The 25,665-nt window shown below is 40.8% G+C and overlaps 1 protein-coding gene across 2 annotated transcripts; it reads right to left on the bottom strand.

Annotated features, from left to right (window-relative positions):
* Positions 1-47: 47 nt before the first annotated feature.
* On the bottom strand, positions 48-25,665 carry prickle1a (prickle homolog 1a). 2 transcript variants are annotated; one of them, XM_017699378.2, is made up of 8 exons: positions 25,422-25,665; positions 6,312-6,494; positions 4,614-4,727; positions 3,452-3,589; positions 3,157-3,360; positions 2,872-3,058; positions 1,929-2,777; positions 48-1,566 (listed from the first exon to the last, which is right to left on the bottom strand). In XM_017699378.2, the coding sequence occupies exons 2-8, from the start codon at positions 6,480-6,482 to the stop codon at positions 716-718; spliced, it is 2,514 nt and encodes an 837-aa protein (XP_017554867.1). In that variant the 5' UTR covers positions 6,483-6,494; positions 25,422-25,665; the 3' UTR covers positions 48-715. The 2 variants fall into 2 exon arrangements, with proteins under 2 accessions (XP_017554867.1, XP_017554869.1); XM_017699380.2 differs by lacking the exon at positions 25,422-25,665 and adding an exon at positions 10,453-10,699.

Raw genomic sequence — 25,665 nt, 5'->3', positions numbered from 1 at the left:
TTACAAAGTGTCAATGTTTGTGAAAGAAAAGTATTTAAAACAAAATATAACTTACATAGTCTTTTATTGTCAGCTTTATGTTCCAGTTTTTGCGTTTATACAGATTACATCAATCTGTTTGCTATGGCACATAAATAAAATTCAAACCAACCAGGCCCTGCATAATACATAGCATTTTGTTTTTCATCAATTGCTTTAATAGAAAAGAAGCATGTACACTGAAACAGCAAGGGTCTAATTGCAATGTATTTGACATTTTTATTTTTAAAACCCTGATTAACAAAAGCGGGGCTTCTGCAGACCAGAACTGATATTTGTCAGCAATTCTACTACTTTCTGTCTTTAAAAAATCTTTTGAAATTCAGGGATATAAAAAATATCAGCTTTAAATCAATAGTTTTTTTTACAATATATACATGTATATTTGGACTGTTAAATATTCACTCATTTATATATGGTGCTTTATAAATATTATATTCTTTTTTTCTGTCCATGACCATAAGTGACATGTTATTTAATATACATGGCAGTTGCTGCAGAGGTGAATTTTTGCTTACTTAATGTGATATTGCATCTCTTCTCAAACAGTCAGTCTTATTCATCAGGTGAAAAATACTGCAGAAATGTGAATGTGTCAATACTGGCCTTTTGAATAAAGGCATTTAAAATTGAGGAACTATCTACTGCATTACATGACAACTGTTTTCAATGGAGTCTATGAAATGATACAGTTTTTGCCCTTATGTCCTTTCTTCTTTTTGGAATTTGTCCTTGTGTCGAAAGGTGAGGACATTTGATTGGGAAGTTCATCAGTGTAATACTGATACCTAGGTTGCCTGGGCTGTGGAATTGGTTGACCAAGGAAAAAGCCCTCCTCCTCAGATTCAGAGGAGGAAGAGGAGCATGTAGAGCACCAGTCGTCATCGTCTCCATAAAGACGAAAAAAATTTTCTGCAGCCTGGTTTTGCAACCCATAATCAGAGTTTGCATGCGCATGTGAGTGCTGTCCATACTGTGCAGTAGGGATAGGAGCATGTCGGTGATGCTCCTCTCTGAAGCACATGCGTGCTCTCTCTTTGGGTACTATATGCAGCGCATTGTCTGACCGAGACTTCCGGCTCCGTCTCCGCCTGTGATTGTGATGATGCCGATGCTGTCGCCGGTCCTGTTCATCAAAATGATATACTCTTCTGCGAGTGCGTTCACTCATAGGAGGCTGTCGTACCTCCACATCTTCATAGCGTCCATTGTCCACTACATCATCTGAGAACTTGACTTGCTGGGGCCTTGACTGGGATCTGGACCTCCGAAGAACAGGTAAGTGAGGCGGTTTGGGTCTTTCCTGTGGAAGTGGGATAACCTCCTCAGGTTCTTCCTCTTCTACTGCTTCTATTTGCTCCAACTCTGAGTTAAGGCTCTTGAGGGAGTTGGCACTCCTGTGAAGCATTGAAGAATTCAGAGTTCCCATGTTGCTCGTTTTCTCACAATCCTCGTTCTCCATAACTGTGAAGTTTTGTAATGAGTAAGGTAATGACTTCTCTTTGAAGTCTCCATCAACTGATGCGCCTGTAATAAAAGAGACTGGATTAGCTATCTCAGGAAGAACGCTGATTCATTTGGAATCAGAAAATTTGTGATTTCATATTTCCTTGTCAACATGCAGTTGGTGGGAAAAATATTCCTAATATTCCTAATAACTTTCTGACAAGGAGCAATGTATTGAAGCTCTCTTGACTACTATGTCTGCTGCATGAAAATTCAGTGTTCCAAGTTTCTTATAGAAAGACTGAAGATCATATTAACATTTATAACTTGAGAGGCCTTGGAACTGCTTTAGCAATGGCCTGAATGGGAGTCATACTCAAAATGAATAACTGCACTAAACAGCAACAAATTCTTTCTGTACTGTATCTACAGCTTATTTTTACCTGTGATATTTGAGAGTGCTAGAGAGTCCATGGAGTCTCGGACACTCTGCTCTGCTTGTTTCAGCTCATCTGTGATGCACTCCAGTGAGTCATTATACCATTGTTTGTCCTCTCGCTTAAAGTTGGCACCGTGTTCCAGATCCAACTCCTGGATTTTCCGACTGCTTGCAGGCCCAGGATGACTTCCGTAGGCAGAATCTCCCAGTCCATCTTGAGACTGTGTCCAGTACATATCTGCCTTGTACTTTTTACTGGCTAGACTCCCATTGCCACCACAGCCTGACATCTTTGACTCTGCCTTATTTTTGACCTCAGAGTCAGTCATCCAAAGGTCAGTTGGTCTGCAGTCGTCTGATTGCTGGACGATTCCGTGCTCTCCAAACTTAAGAAGCAGCTGGGTCATGTAGTCTTCATGCTCGGCCCATTCTTCATGGTCCTCAGGCGCTTCCTGCTCATCCCTGTTTCTCCAGAAATGTTCATTGGTAAAGCTCAAATGGGACAGCTTGTTTGATAAAGTATCATCAGCATTGCCTGAGAAACCAGGAAACTTGTAGTTTCCAGCAGGAGAGAAGAGCAGAGACTGGCGACACTGGTCCGCAGAACGACTGCTCTTGCCCATTCTTACACTGCGGCGGGACTCACGAGACCTGGCAGACTGAAAGGCTGAATCTGAGGAGTCTGAGGCGTGGACATCCTCCCCCAGGCTACAAGCTTTGGAACAATAGATGTGGCCTTGTCTGGGCAGGAATGGACAGCCAATCAAAGAGCTCTTGCACTGGGCACAGCTGAAGCACTCATCTGTAGCATGCCAGTGGAGACCATCATATGTCATCTGAGCATGGTCAACACCTAATGAAAATAATCAGAATTAAAGGTTGGCTCTTTCTACAAAAATAGTTTTTGGATATAAAGACTTCTACAAACAAAAGAAACATTGGCTTACCGATGTGTTCTCCACAGGCCTCACAGTATTCTGCATAAAGAGACTCAAAGCACCCACAACAGTATGGCCGACCATCTTTCATTATGTATCGCTGACCGCCCAAAATGGTTTCGCATTCAAAGCAGGAAAAGTGCTTCATGTGCCAGTGACGACCCTCAGCCTCTGTGCACTCATCAGCAAAGATAATCTGTGGGGAAGATTTTGTTATTTTATTATTTTTAATTCTTGAAGGCAGACAGAAATGTACAGATACTTATTGTCTTGGCCACTTATGTCGGTCATTACCTCGTCACATGCTGAACAGCGAGGCTTTAACAGTTCAGCATGATGTCTCCCACAGTGAATCTTCCCCTCATGGTAGAAGTAGATGAGATCCACAAGAAGTTCACTACATGTTGAGCATGTAAAGCATGCTGGATGCCAACATAGTCCAGGCCCTGCTCTGGAAGCAAATACTGCCATCTCTCCTCCATTGATGTTCTCCCCACACTGAACTCAAAAATGTGAACCGTTAGTTACCAAGAACATGAAGTTTCTTTTGAGAAGCACTTTTTCTAAAAAGTATTATTTGGATACCTACATGTTCACAGATAACGTGAAGCATAGTCCTAGGCAGCAATTTTAAGGTTCCACGCCCCAGTGCCTCCTTTTTTCTCTGCACGCTGAACATATGGAGCTCCTTCTTTTCTTCTTCACTGAGGGACTGGCAGTATCGCACCTAAAGCAGTAAGTGACAAGTTTCAGTGACAATAACACAAATAATACAAAGTGAACAAGACCAAATCCATGCACCAAATGACTCGCTTGTCTAAAGAGTTGCATCTGGTCCTTGGCTGTGATCTTTGAGTGCTTTATTTATGTTTTTAGCATTTACACAAACTGACACTGTATTTAGAGCAAAATCAAGAGTCACACAGCAGCAAACAATAAGAGACTCAAGCTGAGACATGCAAGTGATGCCATGGTGCCTCAGAGTAATGTCCTTAGCCTCTCTCTGGGCGCTGCTAGTAAACCGCAGCAATGTGAAGAATCTCTGTGCCACATATTGTGCTGAGTCCCTCAGCAACATCATAAAATCAGCAGCTCAAATGTCTCATTGTACCAGCACCCACAGAAGGACACAATGATCTCCTCTGTGATGGCAGGGGGAATAGAGTGAATGAGACAAGGTACAAAAAACCTGTGAAGTTAACCAGCACCCACACTCATTCACTACTAAGAAGAAATTTGAGTGGGGTTCATAATGTGATGTCTAAGCGTGTTTTAGTGCAACAAAGGTTTAAACAATAGAAGCTTTCATTTTAGCTCTGGAGGTGGTGCTGCCCCTGTGGGTTACAACTTCACACCACAACCCCAACCCGTGAGCTTCTTGGTTCAGTTTTGGAGTAGGCAGTTAATGTAGGTATTTGGGGGCTACCTATCTTGATTTGTTTGATCACAGCCATCACATTTATAGCCTTGGGCAAAGCACTTGACCCCAGATTCCTGTAGGTGTGCCACTACATTGAACCTCTGTCCCAGCATAGCTGCTGGATAATCAACCAATAAACAAAAGTCTGAAACAAAAAAAAAAAAACATTTTTTTCTGCATCTGCTAGGTGTACACAGCTGTGAACAACAATGGAAGTATTAAATACATAATGTATAATTGTGTACATGCATGTTTGAGGTGAGCATAACTTTGTTTTCTTATGAGATTCTACTTTACTCATGTAAAGTATGAGTGCTTCCTTAGAGCTTACCTCATTATCATGTGGCGGCAGTTGATACAAGAGCTGTTTGATCCGGTGTTTCTCTCCTGGGCTGTTAACATAAGGAACCTTATCTTCTGGCAGACAGGAGAAATACAGCTGAACCTACAGTAAAAATAGGGACAGATAAGGTTTGATACTCTTCTGTAAACCTGCCGGTGACCACTAACAGAATAATACTGTGGATCATATGTGAAAGCAGTTATATCTCAGTCATTTTTTGAAAGTTGTTACCGGAAACTTACCACCCATGACAACATGCAGGTTCATATGTTATTACTCATTTGTACTGGTGCAATAATGGTGCAAAGTAAAAAGCATAACCATACCACAAGTATTCTATCCGTTATTGCATAATAATACTCATGACAAAGGATGATGCAGCATCTTTCATCACTTGAAAAATATCTGTAATCCTCTTCTGATTGAGGAGCCTCTACTGTGCCAGTATATTATCTCATCTCTGTGTGACTGTTAGGCCTTTCAGGTTTTCGTTGATAACTTTATTGCTACTTCTGCCCGGCCATGAAGAGTCTACACTGTTTTGTCAGTAATGCAAGGACACTTTCCATACTTTGAATGCCCCACTTGCTGATGACCTGTGCAAATGGGGAGCAGTTTATGAGCACCGGTTGTAACATTCACCAGATAAAGAGGAGGACTGGGCTTGTCTACTCCAGTTTTAGCGGCATCCTGCTGTTTTTCGGCGTGTCTACTGGTCTACCATTTAAACCTGACAATGAGGAGCCTCGTAAATCATGTTCATTTTATGCTAATATTTTCCACCCACTCCTCTCCCTCAGGCTCCTGTTTTTTTAGTGTCTGTGTACTTCCCTGCAATGATCACCTATAATGTTCAGGGTAATTTACAGAATGACAGCTGTAAAGACATTACAGTTGCTCTTTGCATTTAACACAAAGGCTGTGTTTGGATTTTAGCAGGCTCCTATGGCTTTAGACCCTTTTCTCGCCCCTCACCCCTGAGTGCAGTCATATGTGCTTCTCTGACCAGCTGGAGGATTAGAAAGCTCCTGAGAAGTGTTGGGCTTTCCCTGTTGACTTGGAAAAGGGCCACATCACAGTGTCTTTAGACACAAGAAGCCTGCGTTTGCAGACAGGTTTGCAGAAAAGCAGCAATTGCCTCATGCTGTTCTTTTAGCTGGCATTGTGCAATGATCGTTTTAGGCCTTTGTCTGCCAGCTTGCTAATGACTTGCAGACTTTCCATGAAAGAGTTTGTAAATAAAAAAAAGAACATATCCTGTTTCCAAGTGCCTTTAGGGTGGTGCCTACAAAACGCTTAGCTCCTCTAGCAAATGAGTTGGCTCATCTAATTATAATGAAATAGAACAAACTTTCTCTCCTGATGGAATGATTGACCTACTTTTTGGCATGTTTGCTTTGGGGGTGCTAACAGCACACTCTGCTTTCTGTTCTTAATCCACATCTCTAGCATGCTTTGTTAAAATCTGACAAAAAGAATTTGGAAGAATATAATAACATTTCCCCAAGCCCAGTGCTCATGCTGTGCTCACAATGTGGTATTTTTTAAAGTATATTTTTACACATTGCTTTCTGCTCTGTGTAAGCTCCAGTGTCATGTGCATTGGCATTTTTACTAGTCTTCCATTTTTTTGCCAGAAGAGTTTGGAAGTGAATCTAAGAGCAGGATACTGAGCAATAAGCTCACCTGCTCAGGTCGTAGTCCAGGTGGGACCCAGGCATACTCCTCCAAGGCACAGCCGGAGTCATCATCTGAGGTAGAGCTTCTCTGAAAGCCGAAAGTAAGCTTGCTGACCTTCTGCTCCATGTCCAGCTGCCTCCTGCTCCTGTGGAAACCGGCAGGATTCTCTAAGTTCATCAGACTGACTTCCTAGAGACAAAAATAAAGAGTGATTTGTTAGTCATGAAACCGCATCCTATGAAAACGAGAACAGACACTGGAATTCTCTTTGGTTAAGTTCTCTTTTGGCGTTGATTGTAGCCATGGTGCCTAGCTTTGCCTCACTGGAGAAAAGAGGTCTGTAAAATAGATTGTGCCTATAAAAATATGACAGTTTTATTGTTACTGCTATTGTGACTGTGCATTATTTAGATGTCTTCCCTGATGTGGTTAGATGTAGTCTCCAAGTTCCACCCTATTACAGCAGGCACATACTGACTGGTTTACAGATAATTAACTTTAATGCATTTTTCTGACTACTCGTCACAATGAAATTTTCCGTTTGTGCACGACCTGCATTTGAATGTACTGACAATACATGCTGTTTTTTTTTTAAATACAATTTGAATAAAGAGAATGAACGTCTGTAACATGCAGGAGTTGATTTTTATACATTTATAGTAGGAATGTAATTGTAATTGCCTAACCCTAACCCTGAACTATGTAGGTCAAAGTTTAAAACCTTGTTTTAAACCTTAAAACCTTAAAAGGCCTTGTTGACCAACCATTATTCATTAACCAAGTCTCTTCTTAAAACCCACTTGTGATGATTCCAGCTTTCATTCAACTTTTATTATTTGGGATGCTCATAGAGAAGAACAGGGTCTACGTTTACTCGAGCACAAAGGAGTGAACAGTTCTTGCAGTTTAAGAACGCTATGAATCTGACGGAGACTTTTTCTTAGAACCTTTCTCAAGACCAAATTTAAAAACAAACTTAGGAAGATATTGGTGAATTAGCTCCATTCAGTGCATCTATGGCCATGTGTAATATTCTGTTCTCAGTATTAAAGAATGTTTTAATGATCCACAGCCGTGTCATGGTCAAGGCCCAGCTACAGAAGCTTGCTTTTAAAAGATAACTGACCTGCATGTATGACTGAGCAGTCCTGAGGAGAGTTAATACTAAAATCATAAACTAAACATGCTTAAAATGCTTTTGTGATCCTTTTATAAAGTTTTTCAGCCAATTTGACTACCTAAAAAGAAGATATTTGACTACCAGGTTAGAAGCAGACAGGGACCAGTAGACTAGGTCCAAAAACAGTAGTAAGCATAATGTAGTCCATCAGTTCTATGTTGGCAATGCTTTGCAGATTTATACGATCAACTCTTAAAAAGAGAGGTGCTGTAAAAGGTTCTTTTGGGTGGTGGTATTGAAGAACCATTTTTAGTTGCCCAAAGTTCTTCTTCTACACTATATGTATAAACCAAGAACCATTTAAGAACCTTTATTTGTAAGAATTTATTGCCTTACTTACAATCTAAACTAACTCTATTCTGACATGTTAGAATAGTTTGTTTAAATTCATTTTTGAGAAGTGCCTTTTTATTGTAAAAAAAACAATCATGTAGTTGGTCATTTTTTATTAGCTAATAGAGACTCTGACTGTGGGGCTTCAATTCAACCTGGTCACTGACTTGCCTCCCCCATCCCCTCCTTCATTACCTGCTGTGGTTAAATGGACAGCTGAGAAAACCAGCCGCACTTAATTGCACCCTTTGAAGTGTTGAAGCGTGATCGTTTGGGCCAACATGCTGCATATTCATGACTGCTCAGAGTGTGTTTTTCACTTCCATTCGCACACAGGTCAAGGTGTTAGCTTATGAACTGTTCTTTGTATTTCATCCTCTACCACTGCATCTTGAATCCCCCATCTCTGGAATTACTAACTGCCACCCTCACCAACAACTATTGGCTATTCATAAACCAGGCACTCAAGGCTCAAGCCCAGGCCATTCCTCATTCCAACAATGGCCATGGCTGTTGGAATTCATCACACACAATAAAAATGTTGACTGAGACAGATGTAAGCACTTACCAGTAGCTGCTAGAACTGAAAATGGGTTAAGTGACCAGGTTTGGGGTCTTTAACTGAGGCTAATGGAAGATCGTCTACATTGAGATGTTTATCTTTTCTTTGATATGTTAACCGGTAAGACGAAGTCTCTTATCTCATTTGAGAGATCCACGGCCCCAACTCAAGTGCAGAACAAGGTGGAAAGAACAAACATCTTTCCAATCAAATGTAATTCTCATGTTCTTTCTTTGAATGAAACGAGCAGTTTTCCTCAGGATTTTACTCTCTAAAGAAAGCAGCACCCATTCAGATGAAACTCAGCGTTGCATATGCTGATTCTTACCTTATTTGGCATCAGTTCAACTTCCTCACTTTCTACTCAGACAACATTATAGTGGAGCACACAGACTTAGTGTCCCAATGTGGCATTTAATAAATTAATGTAGCCTGAAAACGATCCTGTTTTATAGACCACTGGAAGGCAGCAGAAGCCAGTCATTTCATGTGTTTGAGCATGTGGTCGCCTTCCAGCTATAGAGGACCTCCAGCGTTAAGTGTTTAACATCCCCCTCTTTTGTAGAAACCCTTGTTAACATGGGTTTGGGAGGCCAAGATGCATATCTTTTAGATCCACCCACAGAGAGCCTGAATTGCCCTCGGCCAGAAGTGGAGATGGAGCACAGGGGGTCCAGGGCAAGTAAGGATGGGTGGAGAGGGGGGAATACCACACGCTCGTACAGTAAGTTCCTTTTTTTCCACAGTAAAGGAATGACTAACAGCAGCAGTTAAGAAAATGTGGAATCTGCGTCGATGGTATTGCTGGTATCTGATTTCTTCTTATTCAGATGTTAACTGAATAAATGTTTATGGCAGTAGTGATGCAGGAATTTCTGTTTGCACCCTCAGGAGATGAGGTCATGCCCTAACAAATTACTCCTTCCTGACTCACTGATTTCCCTAACTTTGGTTGAGCGAAGGGACACCAAAACTGTTGGGTTCACAGAATCAGTTAATATAGTTAGTTATTTCTTATGTTTATTTAATTTGAATAAAAAAGTTCATTACAGAGGCTATTTTCCATGTTTTGACAGCTTCTATCCACATTTATACATTAGGTTACTTCTGAGAGACAAAAAGACTTTTAAATTCATGCCATTTTTATGGCTGTAATTCCACTGAAGTGCCAGGACCTCTTTGATTTGGAACAGTCCAAAACCCTGGGAATCTGACTAAGGCTTGGCTGTCTAAGACAGAATGTCTGGCAAGAATTCTAAGCTCGTAAAAGTTTTAATATTCCACAAATAAGAGTTTCTCTCGACTACAGTAGTCAGGATTAAAAATTTAATCCAACTAATGCAAGTCCTGTTGCCTCTTACAAGTTAGGAATGTTTAACAAAATGCACAGAAATACAAGCAGAGAGGGGAAGTTTGGAAATATGTTTCCCAACTGATGCAAGTTCTGCAGCCAACAGCGAAGGCAGAAACTATTTGCAAGAGACAACAAAATGCTTTTTCACACATTGAGCACCAGGATTATATTAGGAAAATAACACTGGTCAGATCATTTTCTTCATCCCATGAGGAAGCTAAAATCATTGAAATCCTGCAGGACAGCACTGCTGACATATTTTAGGAAATCTGTATTTGTAAGAACAGAGCCAGTACTTTATTCCATGACCAAATGGTTGAAAGGCCTATCCTTGCAGTTAGAAAAGGACCACCTGTACTCAGATATGCTTTCGTCAGGCAGCTGACTAGCACTCTTTGGTATTTACCCACAGTTTCTCAGCGGTCACTCACACACCTCCTTACCACTCTCACACCATGTTTCTGCAGCTCTGCCTGCCCTTAGACAGATGCCTCTACACCACACTTGCACTTAAATACAGGCCAGTCTTTGTAGTGAGCTACTTAAAAAAGTTTCTAACTTTAGAACATAGACCTTCATACACCAGAAGGTAAGTTACAATGTAAGAGTTATGAAAGTGCAGGAAACAGGACAAAAAGATCCATTATCCTGTTTTCTTTTTTAACAAGTTTACAGCTTCTTAAATTACTTTTATGACCTTATCTTGATGGGACCTTACCTCTCCACACACAACACCTGAAGTAAAGGGTCTTCCAAAAGCTCCTTCTCTTTCTTATTGTAAACTGGTCCCTGGGTTGTATGTCCTAATGGGTGACATTTTCCAATCATATCATATCTAAATCCAACAGAGTAGATCCTCAGGCTTCCGATTGCATTTACTTCCAAGAACGTCAGCCTGACCGACGTCCATATCAAGCACAGAGCTGAGCGTGTGAGAGAAAGTGTGAGATGTGAGCAGACAAGAGAAGAGCAGTCCAACCAGATGGTTCCTGCACTTAGTCCACTCCTGTAGAGCTCTGGCTGGGAGCCACTCCCCACCCAGCCTCAGCCATTCAGCTTTAACTCCCCCTCTACCCCATATACTGCACTTCAAACACTGGGTAGTTTTCCTCCTGCTTTTCTCTTTCTCTCTGTCTTTTTCCATTCCAAGTAGCCAGCTAGCCAATATGTTCAGGCACTTCTGTACTAAAAGCTTCCTCTGCTAATGTCCTCTTTTCAAATCAGTCTAGGCATGTACACACATGAACTAGAGCTTGTTTAATACAAAGCTGAAGCAAAGGAGGAACTCTTAAATTAGTCTATTTAATCACAAATTCCCATTATATTTCTGATGCCTAACACCACCACTAATGTGGAAAGACCAAAGCCATTTTTTATGATATGGATAAACACTGTATTGTGTTTATATTGTTGTATATTAAAATGGCGATATGCCTTGCAGTCTATTAAAATGCATTGTTAAATCATTCAATAAATCAGTGTGATGGTTTAAGATCTGATCAAAATAATTTTTTTTGGAATACATGAATATCTGAATTCACTAAAACTCCACTACTTATCTGGTGCTGGTCAAGTACACAGTAATAGATTAGATGGCTCATTTTCATATTGTGTTCTACTGCAAAGTCAGTATTGCAAAGGCCAAATGTCATGATAACAATTAGTAAAGTATGCATTGTGTAGCCCTTTTTCCAGCAAGCCCATTCTGCATTAAGTGCCTCAACATGCATGGACAACACTAATCTTCCCTTCTTTCCCAGCAAGAACACAAGCAACTGTGTCTCCTGGACTCCCAGCTACAATCACCAGAGCATTTCCCAAGCTTGGGAAACAAATCTGAATCCTTGCCATCTTTGGTAGTAGTAATTTTCACCTAGCTCCACCTCCACTTTTCCAGATGAAACCAAGCACAAAGCACTTGCCAAGTTCAAGCCTCACTAGCACTGTCCTAACCACTTAAAAGTATGGTCACATACTAGAAGAAATCTCATTTGAGTCTCACCAAAAACAGCTAAGGGTTTAGTTGTTGTGTTACGTCATGCATTAAATGTACTAAAACCAGCCTTAGGCAGTTTCAGACAGTTTCCCTCCCTCATAGATGTGAATAGGTAACAAGCTAAAGTCAGTCTTTCACTTCTCAGTCAACAGGCCCATGCCACTGTGCCTAAAGAAAGGCTCTACATGAAACCTAGGGGACTATTTACCATGTGAATCAAAGGAGCAGTTCCTATCCAAATCAAACACTTCCACAGGGAAGTTTCATTACTAGTAGCTGTAGTATTTGTGAGTATTTATTTCCCTTTCACCAGCAACATAAAACTGGAAAGGCTGAGTTAAGCTCAACAACAAAACCCTACTGGGAAGTAAGTTTGTTTTAAGTGAGCTTTTTTTGGGAAAAAAAAAAACAGTCTTTTTATATCTTGCCAAATTATACAATAATCTCCCAAAACTTAGAATATTGGAAATGCGTTCATGTAGTGGCGAACTACTTGACCTCAAAGCACCCCAGTGATCTATCGAAAGAGACAGTTGACCTCATCATCCTTATAATTTCCTGAAGAATGTGTGAAAGGTGAAGGCCTTCCTGTTGTTTCAATAAACAAAGCTTAAAGTTTGGCCTCAGTTTAGAGGGTCCAGGGTGCTTGTTTCCTAAACGATGGATGATGGAGGAAGTTATGAAAACAAATTCTCCTTCCCAGGGTGGTCTTTATGGGTAACCTTGACCATTTCACTGCAAACTGAGAGGTGCATGCTCATGAAACAGAAGCCCCACTAAAGGTGTCTGATTCTACAGCCTGGCTGATTTAACTGCGATGCAGTCTCAGATGGACATCTTCACTCAAACAGTTTTTATTTTGATCTTCTTCTCTGAGAAGCCGTGTAGCAGATAAATAATGTAATATCTCGAACTATAACCTCTGTTCTTCATATGTCCGGCTGACTGGAGGTCTTGGGTTGGTAATGTGGATTGTAGTCATGCAGGTTTTTAGGGACAAAGCCATTGTTGCAGTCAAGGGCACAGAGGCTCAATCCCAGCAGGACTGAGCCTGAACTGCAGGCCTTTGTGTTCACAGTGAGAGGAAGAAAGAATTTACACTCCCTTGCATTAGCAAGTCTTTGAGAGATAAACAACCCCACATCCTGCTGTGAAGGAATTCATGTGTCTTGAGGTGGTGCACTCAAAATGCTGAATTGTCTCCGTCTTGGTGGACAAGGGAAAGCATTCTCTGAATGCATTTTGATTAGGCAAATGTGCAGTGATTTTGAGTAATGTTGAGAAAGGTGTTCTTGGTGACCTCTAACTTCAAGATGGTACAAACCTGAGGTCCACTCAAGTCTTACGTCCTTTTGTAGGTGGGGCTATAATCCACTAATGTTCTGTAATTAATGAATGGAATAATCTAATGATAGCAAGTAAAATGATCTTAAATCTACTCAGTAAATCTGATGTCTCAGGCCAGGGTTAATTGTAAGTATATTTGAAAATATTGAACTAGTTTCTAGATTTTTTTTCCTTTTTAGGAAACTATCTGGAGAAAATGTCTTTTTTGAGAGGTAATGCGTGAAACAGGCTATTATCTGCCAACAGAATAAAACCAATTCCTTACACTCTTAAAAAAAGATGATTCTTCAATGGTTCTTTAGTGAAGACAGTTCTATATGAAACCATGAAAACTCAAAGAACCATTTGCATGCTTAAATAGTTCTCTCTGCATAGTTACACCATTCTTCAGATTGATGGAGAATGTGTTGTAAATGGTTCTATACAGCACCAAAAAGAGTTCTCCTATTGTTATGATGTCAAGCTTGTAACAACAGAAGAACCGTTTTTTGGTGCTGTATACTACACACACACACACACCTATCTATCTATCTCTCTCTCTCTCTCTCTCTCTCTCTCTCTCTCTCTCTCTCTCTCTCTCTCTCTATATATATATATATATATATATATATATATATATATATATATATATATATATATATATATATACGTACATTTTGTTTTATTTTCAAGCCATTTTCACTTGCCAAGGTATCCATTTTTTGCAGTGTATTAATCTATTAGACGATTATCTTTTATTTCATTGATCAACTAATTGAATCATTATGCCTTCTGTTGCATTTTGTCATTAAAGTTCTCTCTGTGTGACAAGCAGTTTCTTCTTTGATAGTGTAAAAAAAAAAAAAAAACTCAAGCCATATTGCACAAATACTCCTTACAGAGCACTCATGTGATAGAAATCATTTGTTTAGAGAATTACAGATCTCTTCTGATTTAAAGTAAATGAAACATCACTGTGCTGACTTCTTTCCTTAAGTAATGTCAATGACTGACTTTGCTGACTAGTTGTAGGGTGCATCTCTTCACTGCTTAAAGAGCTTTTACTGTGTGCACACTGTGAATCTGTCAGTACGAAGGAAGGAACAGTTCTGTGTTACTAATCCACAGCCGGTCTCCTTAACAGAAGCTCCTGTCATGTAATATATCTCGATGCCAGCTTTTCCATTTGAGCAGTAGCCTGAGTGAAGTTGTCTCATTCTGTACACAGTGAATGCGCCAATTATGTCATCTGTGTAAAGTCTTCAGCCAGTATTTCTTCCCTTTGTACAAACACTAGTGGTACCTAAAACGCTTGAGAAATTCCACATTGGCTGATGAAGCCTGACCACAATACACAAATAATAGTGAGGTAAGTTTAATTTTTATACATTTGCTGCATATGAGCCAAACTTCCAAAATCTGTCAGGGTGATTTACCTTTGCCTTAACTACTAACTAATCGTGCTGGGCTCTATTGTTAGAATGTTGGCTCTTGTTACACAGTTCAGGGTTGACCTGAGATACTTGTGAAATATAAAAGAACACAAGTCACACATCCCTGACCTCTGGTTGTTCCTTAGCTCCACTGAGTCATAAATCTCTTTCCCCTCTCTAACAGCCCCCTATTTTGCTTACTCATGTTTAGAATGACCCAAACAGCAGCTCACACCTGGCTTTAAGCTCTTTGAACTGTAAAACAGACGCTTTGACCTAACTTGTCCCAGCTCCAGATCCCATATTCGACATGCTCCAGCACTGTTTAGACCAAAACTGAGTCCTGAAGTCACATTCCTCAGCCACCCAGTTTAATGCGTTCTCTAAGGACTTGCATGCATAGACTTGGGTCCCAGAAGAGTGGACTATATTAGACAGTGGCCTAAATTCAACTACATAATGTGGGCCAATTGTCACATGGACAAGTGCTTTTACTTTGGTCATAAATCATGGTTCCCTAGGGCACTCAGTGTCTTGCCTGGTCAGGTCTCCTTGCTTGAAAACTGGGCTCAGATCCTACTGGGCAATATATCACCTATGCCAGTGATTTTTAATTTTAGCGTTATTGATAGCAAAGTTGCCACACCAGTAGAAACACTGTTTAAGGTTCCCTTTGTTGTCATTTTAAGAGAAGACAATGCAACATAACCAGCTATGTCAGGTTAGCTTGGCCATTTCTTCAGCATAGAGTAGCAGCACGCAGGAAGCAAAGGGTTAATAACTTCATTAATACATAGTCAAATGTCATTGCACTCAGATATATTTGGAAAATATCATGGAGAACATATCAATACATCCATGCATACACTACATCCAGTGAAAGCTGAAATGTAAAATAGCCATGACGTTATTAAAGAAAATGTACAATTCTGCATATCATAGCTTTGTTGCATTTTACTAGCAATGCTTTAGTAGGGCCTTGCAATGTAAGGACTGACTTGGATCACCCTATAAGTATATGCTGCCAAGTGTTAAAGAGGTGGTCAGACAAGGTTATGCCCCTGCATTGTCCTATTGTTTAATGCAGTTCACAGCTATTGTTTAAGACAGTGCCTAGTTGTGTGCTAACCATCTTATAAAAGTCTGTTTAATGACCTGCCAATGGCCGTTATCAAGACACAAGCACAACAATGGAAGCATCATAAAGGCCAATAAAAAAACCCATCCTACTGTAATAACAGCTCTTTACGCCTGAAGAAAGTAGGAAGAGGTCAACTGATGGAGCGTCTGTTGATCTGATATTGACTTAGCCACACTGGTGCTGACAAACCTAGCCTAGCTAACAACAGCAACTGTTGGTCCTTTAACCCTCGGATAACCCCTTTTACTGCATCTACTATGGCAGATCAGGGTGACCCACGCTGACACCACAGAAGGCAGTGGGTACTTCAAACCCAGACTAAGTTCTCTACATACAATGGGGTCCAGAAGTCTGAAACCTCTAGTGAAACATTTTTAATATAATCTTTCTCATTTTAATATTTTTTTTCAGTATAAAGTATATTATCAGATTAGCAATTTGAGTAAAAAGTTTAACATCTGAAATATTTACATGAATTTCCGAATTTCTCAGTATTTCGTATGACCCCCTTTTGCTTTTATGACAGTGTGTATTCGAGAGTCCACAAGTTTGTGCAAAAGCCTCTAATGAGCAAATCAGGTCTACCTGAGAGTCATCTGAACATGGATGGAGGGAATAAGACAAGAAAAAATAAAACGTTTTGTACAAAGGCAGTAATATTGAAAATAAATGCTTACAAATGCAGAATCTTGAATGTCTTTCACTTTACTTGTGATAACTTTTCTTCATTTTTTTCCAAAATACTACAAATTTATTTTATTGCTTATTTAAAAAAATCCAAATTTTCAGATTTTTGGATCCGACTGTATGTATGTTATTAGTTCTGAGGCAGACTAGTACTTAAATGAATTTCACCTTCATTTTCTTGTGTCATTGATATTATGCTGATTATTCATCAGTACTTCTGTATAATTATATACCATTGTAAGTCTCTAAAACTGATGAAAAACATTAATGAAGTCAGGAAATCCTCCTATGCTCCTCCTGAAAGTCTGGAACTCAGTATTTTAGCTGTTCACTTTCACTCCATCTGGCATAGTTTTACATGAATATCTTCAGTACATGGTTGCACTCGAGGTAATGTATGGTAGATTGATTTATATAATCACATACTACAGTTACATGGGTTTTAACCCTCTGAGACAGACTCTACTACACTATAAGAGGAACATCGTATTTCATCCTATATTTGACATCCTCTCACCTAGCTGTAAAGAGCAGAGCTCATTGTGAACAATGGGGAGTGGACACACACTCATATCCCCAGGCTGTTAAGGGCAGGAAGCCCTTTTATATTGGCACCCTATAACTACACAAAGACTATGTGGCAGTCTACACACATACACTTGGGCCAAGGGGTCAGTCCAAACACATACACTTCAACAGGACAGTTGAAGATTTGTGTTGTCAATATAGTGGCAGTATAAATAGTCACACTCTGTAGCAGTTGGACAGTAACAGTCGTGTCTATTTGATTGCAAGTTTGCTTACCTGAATGTACTGATGTTTTACTTATTTTGCTTCAAAATTATGTGCTTTAACCCAAAATAGAAATTAACGTGAGTTTAACAAAAGCTCAGTCATTTGGAATTTACCTAAATAAACTGTTTTAAGCTCCCGCACATGTGAGTATCTCCTCAAGCTGTGACTTCAAAAGGAATAATATAGGTGCTCTCACATTTGACAATACTCAGAAACAGTTAACAATGTTTCCCAGCGCGGGATCCCTCTAATCATTAACATTCCTTAGAGAAGTGCTCTCTTACAGTCTTTTATAACCAGCTAATTGAACACATGCCTCAGTGGCACTGCACAGGGAGAACGCTTACTAGGCTGCATGCTGGATGTTGCAGTTTAGGTCTGGCTTAATTGGGCACAATTTAAGTCATTAGGAAAAGCAGTAAAGTCAAAATAAAAAGAGAGGGACGAATTATACCCCAACCCAAAACCCCCTACTGAACTCAGATGTGGGTCTTTGTTAACCCTTTATTATAGATGTATATCATCATTAGGTCGAGGGTCCTTGCAGGGTGTCGGTGTATTACTGTGCCCCCTGCTTTTTACATGTTTAACCCTCACAAGTCCCAGTTATCACAATCACAAATGCATGAAGTAAACTGATATTTAGTTCACTGAAACTGAGATGATGTGTAGATACTAAGCTTTGAACTGATGCTACATTTGTGCTTGTGAGTAAGAAAGGAGGATTTTTTTAGGACATATATTTGACACAAAAAAAGTTATTGCTGTTTACATTATCGTGTTTGTGGATTTTGTCACAAAAAATAAGACTCAAAGGTGTCGATACAGAATATAAATAGAATAAACAAAAATAGTAATAAACTGAAACGTCAGATAAGTGGGTTCTCAGTTAATACATGCAAGATTATCAACTTTATACTGTCAGTGTTGATGGACCTGACCTATGGTCATAGGATGGTTTTTGTCCACTACATGGACAGGCTTGTTGACCATGGCAATGGGCTGAGGTGACCTCAATATGTTGCCTAGCCACCCATTGTTCCCCAATAAAAGGTGTTTGTTCTATCTTACAAGCCTTGTGTGGCCAGTGTCTCTCTGCATGTCTATTGTAAGCACTAAACTGCATTCTACTCTGCTTTGAAAGGTCAACCATCTTTCGCTCCGGCTTCCTGTTGTTCTTTCCAAAGCAAAGCAAATACTGTAGACTATTGAGCTGAAAGACATTTCTAGTGACTGAGGTTACAGTTTTCATTAGAAGACACTGATCCTGTCTTGGGGGTTTTTCATCATGTGCATGTATATTTGAAGACTTTCTCCACATCAGTGAACTCCTCATGGTCAAGCAGCAAACATTTGTCAAAAACTAAAGAAAATAGTGGGCCAGATTTCTATTAGAATTTATTTTCTTTCTTCATTTTCTTGTTTTAGTGAAATGCTAAATTACACCACTTAAAAACACCAGCTGCTCTTTACAGTTCATGATGAATGGGCCACTATAATCATCCAAAATGACTTGAAATAAAATTTGGTTACATTAATGAACACTGAGGTTAAGAATGCCACCATTTCAAACTACACTGTACGTTGAATTTAAAGGACTTATATGTGAACATAAGTGATTAAAAGTGTCAGTTAAGTGAATAATGGGTGTGTGCATGTACAGTGTGTAAGAGTGTGTGTGGTGTGTGTGTGTGTTTGTGTGTGAGATCATGCACATCTGGTTGTCTGCCGTTCCACTGTTTTCATTCAGCCTCTAACAGGAAGACAGTGTGAGCATTCCAAACAAACGCACCACTCTTTGAACCCCTACCTCTCCCTCCATGTGGGCTGGAGGCAACACACTCGTCTTTGTCACCCTGCCTCTTTTGCACCACTGTGGGCTGTGGGTGACACTGGGAGGTATGTCCTCGTTTTGCTTTGGTCAATATTGACCCACCTGTATGCTGACCCTAGATACTACTGACCCTCACTTCTATCATAAAACTGCAGGGACGTCACGAAAAAAGGACTGGATAACACAGAAATGCTACTATACTGTTAATAGTACTTATTTTATTATTGACATATATACAGTGCATCCGGAAAGTATTCACAGCGCTTCACTTTTTCCACATTTTGTTTTGTTACAGCCTTATTCCAAATTGAATTAAATTAATCTTTTTCCTCTAAATTCTACACAAAATACCCCATTGTGACCATGTGAAAAACGTTTTCTCGAGAGTTTTGAAAATTTATTAAAATTAAAAAACAAAGAAATCATATTTACATAAGTATTCACAGCCTTTGCTTAATACTTTGTAGAACCACCTTTGGCAGCAACTACAGCCTCAAGTCTTTTTGAATATGATGCCACAAGCTTGGCACACCTATCTTTAGGCAGTTTTGCCCATTCTTCTTTGCAGTACCTCTGAAGCTCCATCAGGTTGGATGGGAGACGTCTGTGCACAGCCATTTTCAGATCTCTCCAGAGATGTTCAATCGGATTCAAGTCTGGGCTCTGGCTGGGCCACTCCAGGACATTCACAGAGTGGTCCTGAAGCCACTGCTTTGAGATCTTGGCTGTGTGCTTCGGATCGTTGTCCTGCTGAAAAATGAACCGTCGCCCCAGTCTGAGGTCAAGAGCGCTCTGGAGCAGGTTTTTATCCAGGATGTCTCTGTACATTGCGGCATTCATCTTTCCCTCTATCCTGACTAGTCTGCCAGTTCCTGCTGCTGAGAAACATCCCCATAGCATGATGCTGCCACCACCATGCTTGACTGTAGGGATGGTATTGGCCTCGTGATGAGCAGTGCCTGGTTTCCTCCAAACATGACGCCTGGCATTCACACCAAAGAGTTCAATCTTTGTCTCATCAGACCAGAGAATTTTGTTTCTCATGGTCTGAGAGTCCTTCAGGTGCCTTTTTGCAAATTCCAGACGGGCTGCCTTGTGCCTTTTACTAAGGAGTGGCTTTCGCCTGGCCACTCTGCCATACAGGCCTGATTGGTGGATTGCTGCAGAGATGGTTGTCCTTCTGCAAGGTTCTCCTCTCTCCACGGAGGAACGCTGGAGCTCTGACAGAGTGATCATTGGGTTCTTGGTCACCTCCCTGACCAAGGCCCTTCTCCCCCGATCGCTCAATTTAGACGGCCGGCCAGCTCTAGGAAGAGTCCTGGTGGTTCCGAACTTCTTCCATTTACGAATGATGGAGGCCACTGTGCTCATTGGGACCTTCAACGCAGCAGTAATTTTTCTGTATCCTTCCCCAGATTTGTGCCTCGAGACAATTTTGTCTCGGAGGTCTACAGACAATTCCTTTGACTTCATGCTTGGTGTTTGCGCTCTGACATGCAGTCAACTGTGGGACCTTATATAGACAGGTGTGTGCCTTTCCAAATCATGTCCAATCAACCACAGGTGGACTCCATTTAAGCTGTAGAAACATCTCAAGGATGATCAGTGGAAACAGGATGCACCTGAGCTCAATTTTGAGCTTCATGGCAAAGGCTGTGAATACTTATGTAAATATGATTTCTTTGTTTTTTAATTTTAATACATTTTCAAAACTCTCGAGAAAACTTTTTTCACATGGTCACAATGGGGTATTTTGTGTAGAATTTTGAGGAAAAAGATTAATATAATTAAATTTGGAATAAGGCTGTAACAAAACAAAATGTGGAAAAAGTGAAGCGCTGTGAATACTTTCCGGATGCACTGTATGCAGTTTGATATAAACAACATGAGATGTTTATTCATAGAGAATGACTGGCAATACTTTACTGAAGGGCAGTAATTCATAAGGCTGCACAACATCTACATAAGCCTTTTAGGACAACTGACATATACTTACATAAAAGGCTTACTCCAGCAAACTTCAGTTGCCATAACACTTACTGAGGTGACAAAAGCAGCCTACAAATTTATGCTTGTTGGAGTAAGCCTTTATAAATGCTTATGTAGGATCACTGTGTAGCCTAATGCTGCTGTTCACTCAAGAATGACCAAATAACCACATGCTACTTAAGATCTGACTTCATGTTTCCTTTTGGCTTTTGGGATTTACATTGGTTAAAATGGAAAAGGAGGATTTGTTTTAAATGGTCAAGTCTATAAAGCAAAAAAGAGACATTATTGTTAGCAGAAAGAAAAAGACTGGTCCACAGTTCAGTTCAGTTGTGTCAGCATAGACTTAACTGTATTTGATTTCTTGCATCTGATTGTTTTACCAGGCAGCAGGGCAAATACCAGCTCAAACTATCAGCACAACAGTGGGCTCTGTTGGTGAAATCAAATGTCAGTGGACCCTTTGACTATTACAGTCTCTCAAGTCATTAGTAATAAGGACACTTTTAGAATGGTTTCAAAATACTTTCTTCTCCAGCTCCAGTAGTAAGTAAGAAACTTGTTTTAAAAGACTACCGTCACGAGTGCCTCAAAAGGATCTGCTGTCCTCTTGCAATTCTTCCTAATTCAGGACCTAGGAATGACTTGTCTGCGCTAGTTAACTGTTCCTTGCAGTGTTGCGTAAATGTTAAGGCATTGCAAGCACATCTGAAATTCCAGCCCTAATGCAAGTTAGGCCATATGACAGACGAGCCCTTATTAGCACTCAGGAACATGAGCATGTGCTCTTTGCATAAGGGAACCATGATGTTTATGTGATTATTAAGAACAACTGGACTGTTGTTTCCCACAGAGTTCTGCAAATGGGCCTTGCCTGACTTCAGTCTAGTTTTCTGTCAGCGAAACCATCCCTTCATGCATTGCATATTGGTGCATGATGTCACATGGTGATGTATTATTGCCTTGTTCTGAGCAAGGCTAGAGAGAGACCTGATCTTGTATCTGTAGACCACTTCTGATGTTAACAACATCCATAATTGTGTTGGTCTGCCCACTTGTGGTCAGCACAATTATGATTCAAAATGTCTGGCATGGTGTTTAAATGAACTACCAGCCTGTTTTCCAGCAACATTATTGTTGAAGTGCTAATAAAGTGAATGCTGTGTGGAAATCACTAGCTACCACTAATCAGCTCTGAACAATGCTTATCATGTGTTTACAGCACTTACAAACCTTTTCAGCACTATGGACCAAATGATATTGTAAGTACTCCTCTGAAGTCGTCATTAAGACCATGGCACACCAACCCAGAACACACCAACAAAAGCCAATAAACCCAGCTACTGTGTTGGTGTGCTATACTCGTGCAGAATTGCTGAGACACTCTGGAATGTTCTCCCCCCAATTTACCAATCCATGCTCCACTAGGGTTGCCACCAGTCCATATTCTTGTGATTTCATTCCTGGAAACAATTGACACAAAGACTGTATTTTAATTACTGTCTATGGTCTATGTAAGGTCATTTTCTAGGGGAAAGGTACACTGTTAGAGATGAATTGAAGCATTAGGCAACACCATGGTACAATAACTGAGATTAGGTTCTGTGGGTGAACTAACACCTGTGTCATGGCAGCAAGATGGGTACTGAATCCCCTAATCAGGTCATCCATTGGGTTTCCAGGAATTTTACAAGACTGAGGTGGTGACCCTATCCTCCGCACAAATGCATTATTTTAGCAGCTTTACAGAACAATGGCACAAATCATACCCAACGTAATACATTGTGTTTGGAGTTTAGACTCACAACATAACATTAGGTTTACATATAAATATACCACATTACCAAGCTGAACTATCATGTTTTAGCTAAGCAAACCAAATCTTGTCCAAACCTCTTATTCAGCAGTTGATATGAAAAGCATTTGTGTGCAGAACATGGACAGGCCAATTAACACTGGTTCATTCCATTTACCCATTCTTCTACTTAACTTTTCAATGTCTCTGGTCTTCAGAATCGGCCTGCGTGATCTGTAAGATGGGAAGAAGATGCTAGTAGGTGCATTTTTTTGCAGTAATTTAGCCAGACTGTATCTATATATTTGCTTTCTTTCAAGTCAAAGAAGGTTTATTAATGTTTATGCTCCTCACTGCTTGACTGCCCACACTGTGATAGCTTCTGCCTGATCCAAGAGCGATTTAAATGGCACCCTTGTGGCCATGTACGCACGGACCACCATCAGTTCAAGAAGCCGCATATTTCAGAGCATCCTGCAGACAGCATGCCACAAACTAGTTTATAGGCAGCTGGAGCCAAGGCCCAAGATCTAGCATGAGCAGCATGAACCCAGCTAGCCCTGCTGCTGCTTCTTGTCTTGTCTATGAAAGGCAGTGTTATTTAGTGCTAAGTCGCCCACTCATTCTCCCCCTGCTCTCTTCTTCTTGTCTAGATTTTAGATGTAAAATCTTGCCAGGCAGGCTGAGTTGGGAGCAGTTAGCATGAGCAGACCAGCAGTGATTAATTCAGGCTCACACAAACGCACCTCTGTGTATGTTACACTGGCCCAGGCATTAAATCAACAGAGAGATGTACACACACTGGCACTAGGGCTTAACTCTCGACTCCTATGGCACACGCACACATGCGGCATGTTCGATCTGTTTACATTTCAATGTAGACATGTTCCTGTAATCTTGCTCCAATCTAACACCTAGCAAAAACACACGCACATATTAATGTCCTCCTGTGTGAGGGTGTTAGGCTTAAGCTGCACACTAATGCACTCATATGGCCTCTAAAAGCTCATGGAGTCACTCCTGCCCTTTGGCTTGGACACAAGGAGGCAGTCAGAGAGAGGGAGAGAGAGAGAGATTCAGGCTGATGGTCATGAGAAAGATGCTCCTGTTCTTCATTTGAGGCCTGCTGGATTATCATAGCAAAACTAAAACCTACAGCAAATAAAAACACTGAGCAAAGAAAACAGATCGGCATGGAGATTTGAGAGAATGTCTTAGAAAAATAAGTAACAAGAAGATACAAGAGTACATAAGACTTGCTTTTCTGTTCCCAAATTCTTCTAAAAACTCCAGAGAAAGAATATAATAAAAGTAATAGTACTGAAACAGTCGATATTGAGAACTGAGGAAATTCAGTTCCCAGTTTTCTAAATAACAGAAGAAAGAACAGAAAATCCAGACAGGCAGAGACAGAAAGATATCAGTAAAAAGATCAGAACGGAGAATTGAGAAGAAACATCCACTATATTAAACTCACGTAGTGCAGATACAGGACCAAGACCGCATAAAATAATGGAATAAAAAACAGAGTGATAGATGCTCCTAACTAGAAAAGCATTAACATCAGAGTTGATGTTTAGTGAAGCTCAGCTGATCTGGGTGAGAGGGATTCTCCGTAAGTTTTTGGGAAATATCTTTAACCTAGGTTTTATTTTTGGAGTACACATTATTCCTTTCTCTGGCTGAGACATCACTATTCCACAGTCATGTTCAAAGAGCTGCACAAGACCGCATTTATAAGCGTTTCACTCAGCATTAGCACCAGAAACAACCCAAGGCCTATTTTTCTCAGCGTACCCAGGTAACAGGGCGTCTGCAGTGGCGGATCCGGCCACTAGAGGGCAACACCACATTGAGTTCACAGCTCCACAGTACGAGCGTTTCTCTAAGGTCTGAACATAGACTCAGAAGTAATTTGCTCTAACGTCTTTTGGGAAGCTCGTCAGGACTCGAGCTTAAACTCTTTAAAGCTACCAACAGTTTAAAACAGACTACAAGTCTTCTGTGAACACCAGTTAAGTGAGGCGAGGCGACACAAGCTGGACTTCAGCTCTGTGCTGAGGTCAGAGGAACAGGCTGAAAGGTCTGGATTCAGATGAGCACAGAGTCTGATCTGAAGCCAGTCCGAGTCTGCTGACCACACGAGTGAACACATGGCGTGAGGAACAGCGTGTTGACACTTTGCAGAGTTTTACAGCAGAGGAGCGACCCGGATGAAATGACTTATTTCCACGAAGTATGAATTCAAAATATCCGGTTTGAAGGTCTGTTGTGGCTATAAAAATGGGGAAAGTGCTCAAGTCTGAGGTCAGCCTGTAAACCCAGCTCCTCTGTGCAGAGCAGTTGTCACCGAAGTGACAGGCGACAGCTGAGAACCGGACTACACTTTTAAACACAGTACTAGAGCAGGTCTCCTGTGACGCTGCGCCCGGCAGCTTGAGAGCGATCGACGTTTAGGTGAAATATCGCAGCGGTGTGAAATCATGTCGCTACATTCAGAGACATTTAATACCACAAACTGATGCAAATCCGTTTCATTAACGGTTTCTAGCCGTTGACTCGCTCGATTCCTCGACTCATCAGTGAGCCGAAAGCGTTTTCTCAGCACTTCACTCCGAACAGCACAGTTACTCCAGCGAAGGTGCGTCAGCGCTGTGATTCGCCTCCGAGCAGCCCGAGAGACTCACTTACCTGAAAGTTTTGCAGAGGACACACAATCCCGAGCCAGATACTCCGGTTAATGCTGAGTGTGTAAGCCCAGTGTCCGGTCAGGACTGCCCACAGCTGGGTGCTTTACTGCGCTGCATTGTCCAGTCCAGCACGCGGAGCTTCGGGCTGCGTGTCCGGGCTCAGATGAGTGCTGCGGGTGTGAAGGCGAGCCAGCTGCGCTCCTGCGTCTTTACCCGAGAAGCATTGCTTTCTCTAATGGCCTGAG

This window comes from Pygocentrus nattereri, chromosome 11, assembly GCF_015220715.1.
Source record: "Pygocentrus nattereri isolate fPygNat1 chromosome 11, fPygNat1.pri, whole genome shotgun sequence".
NCBI classification, from domain to species: domain Eukaryota; kingdom Metazoa; phylum Chordata; class Actinopteri; order Characiformes; family Serrasalmidae; genus Pygocentrus; species Pygocentrus nattereri.
The sequence above is the reverse complement of the archived record's forward strand: the minus strand, read 5'-3'. Positions and strand labels throughout refer to the sequence as shown.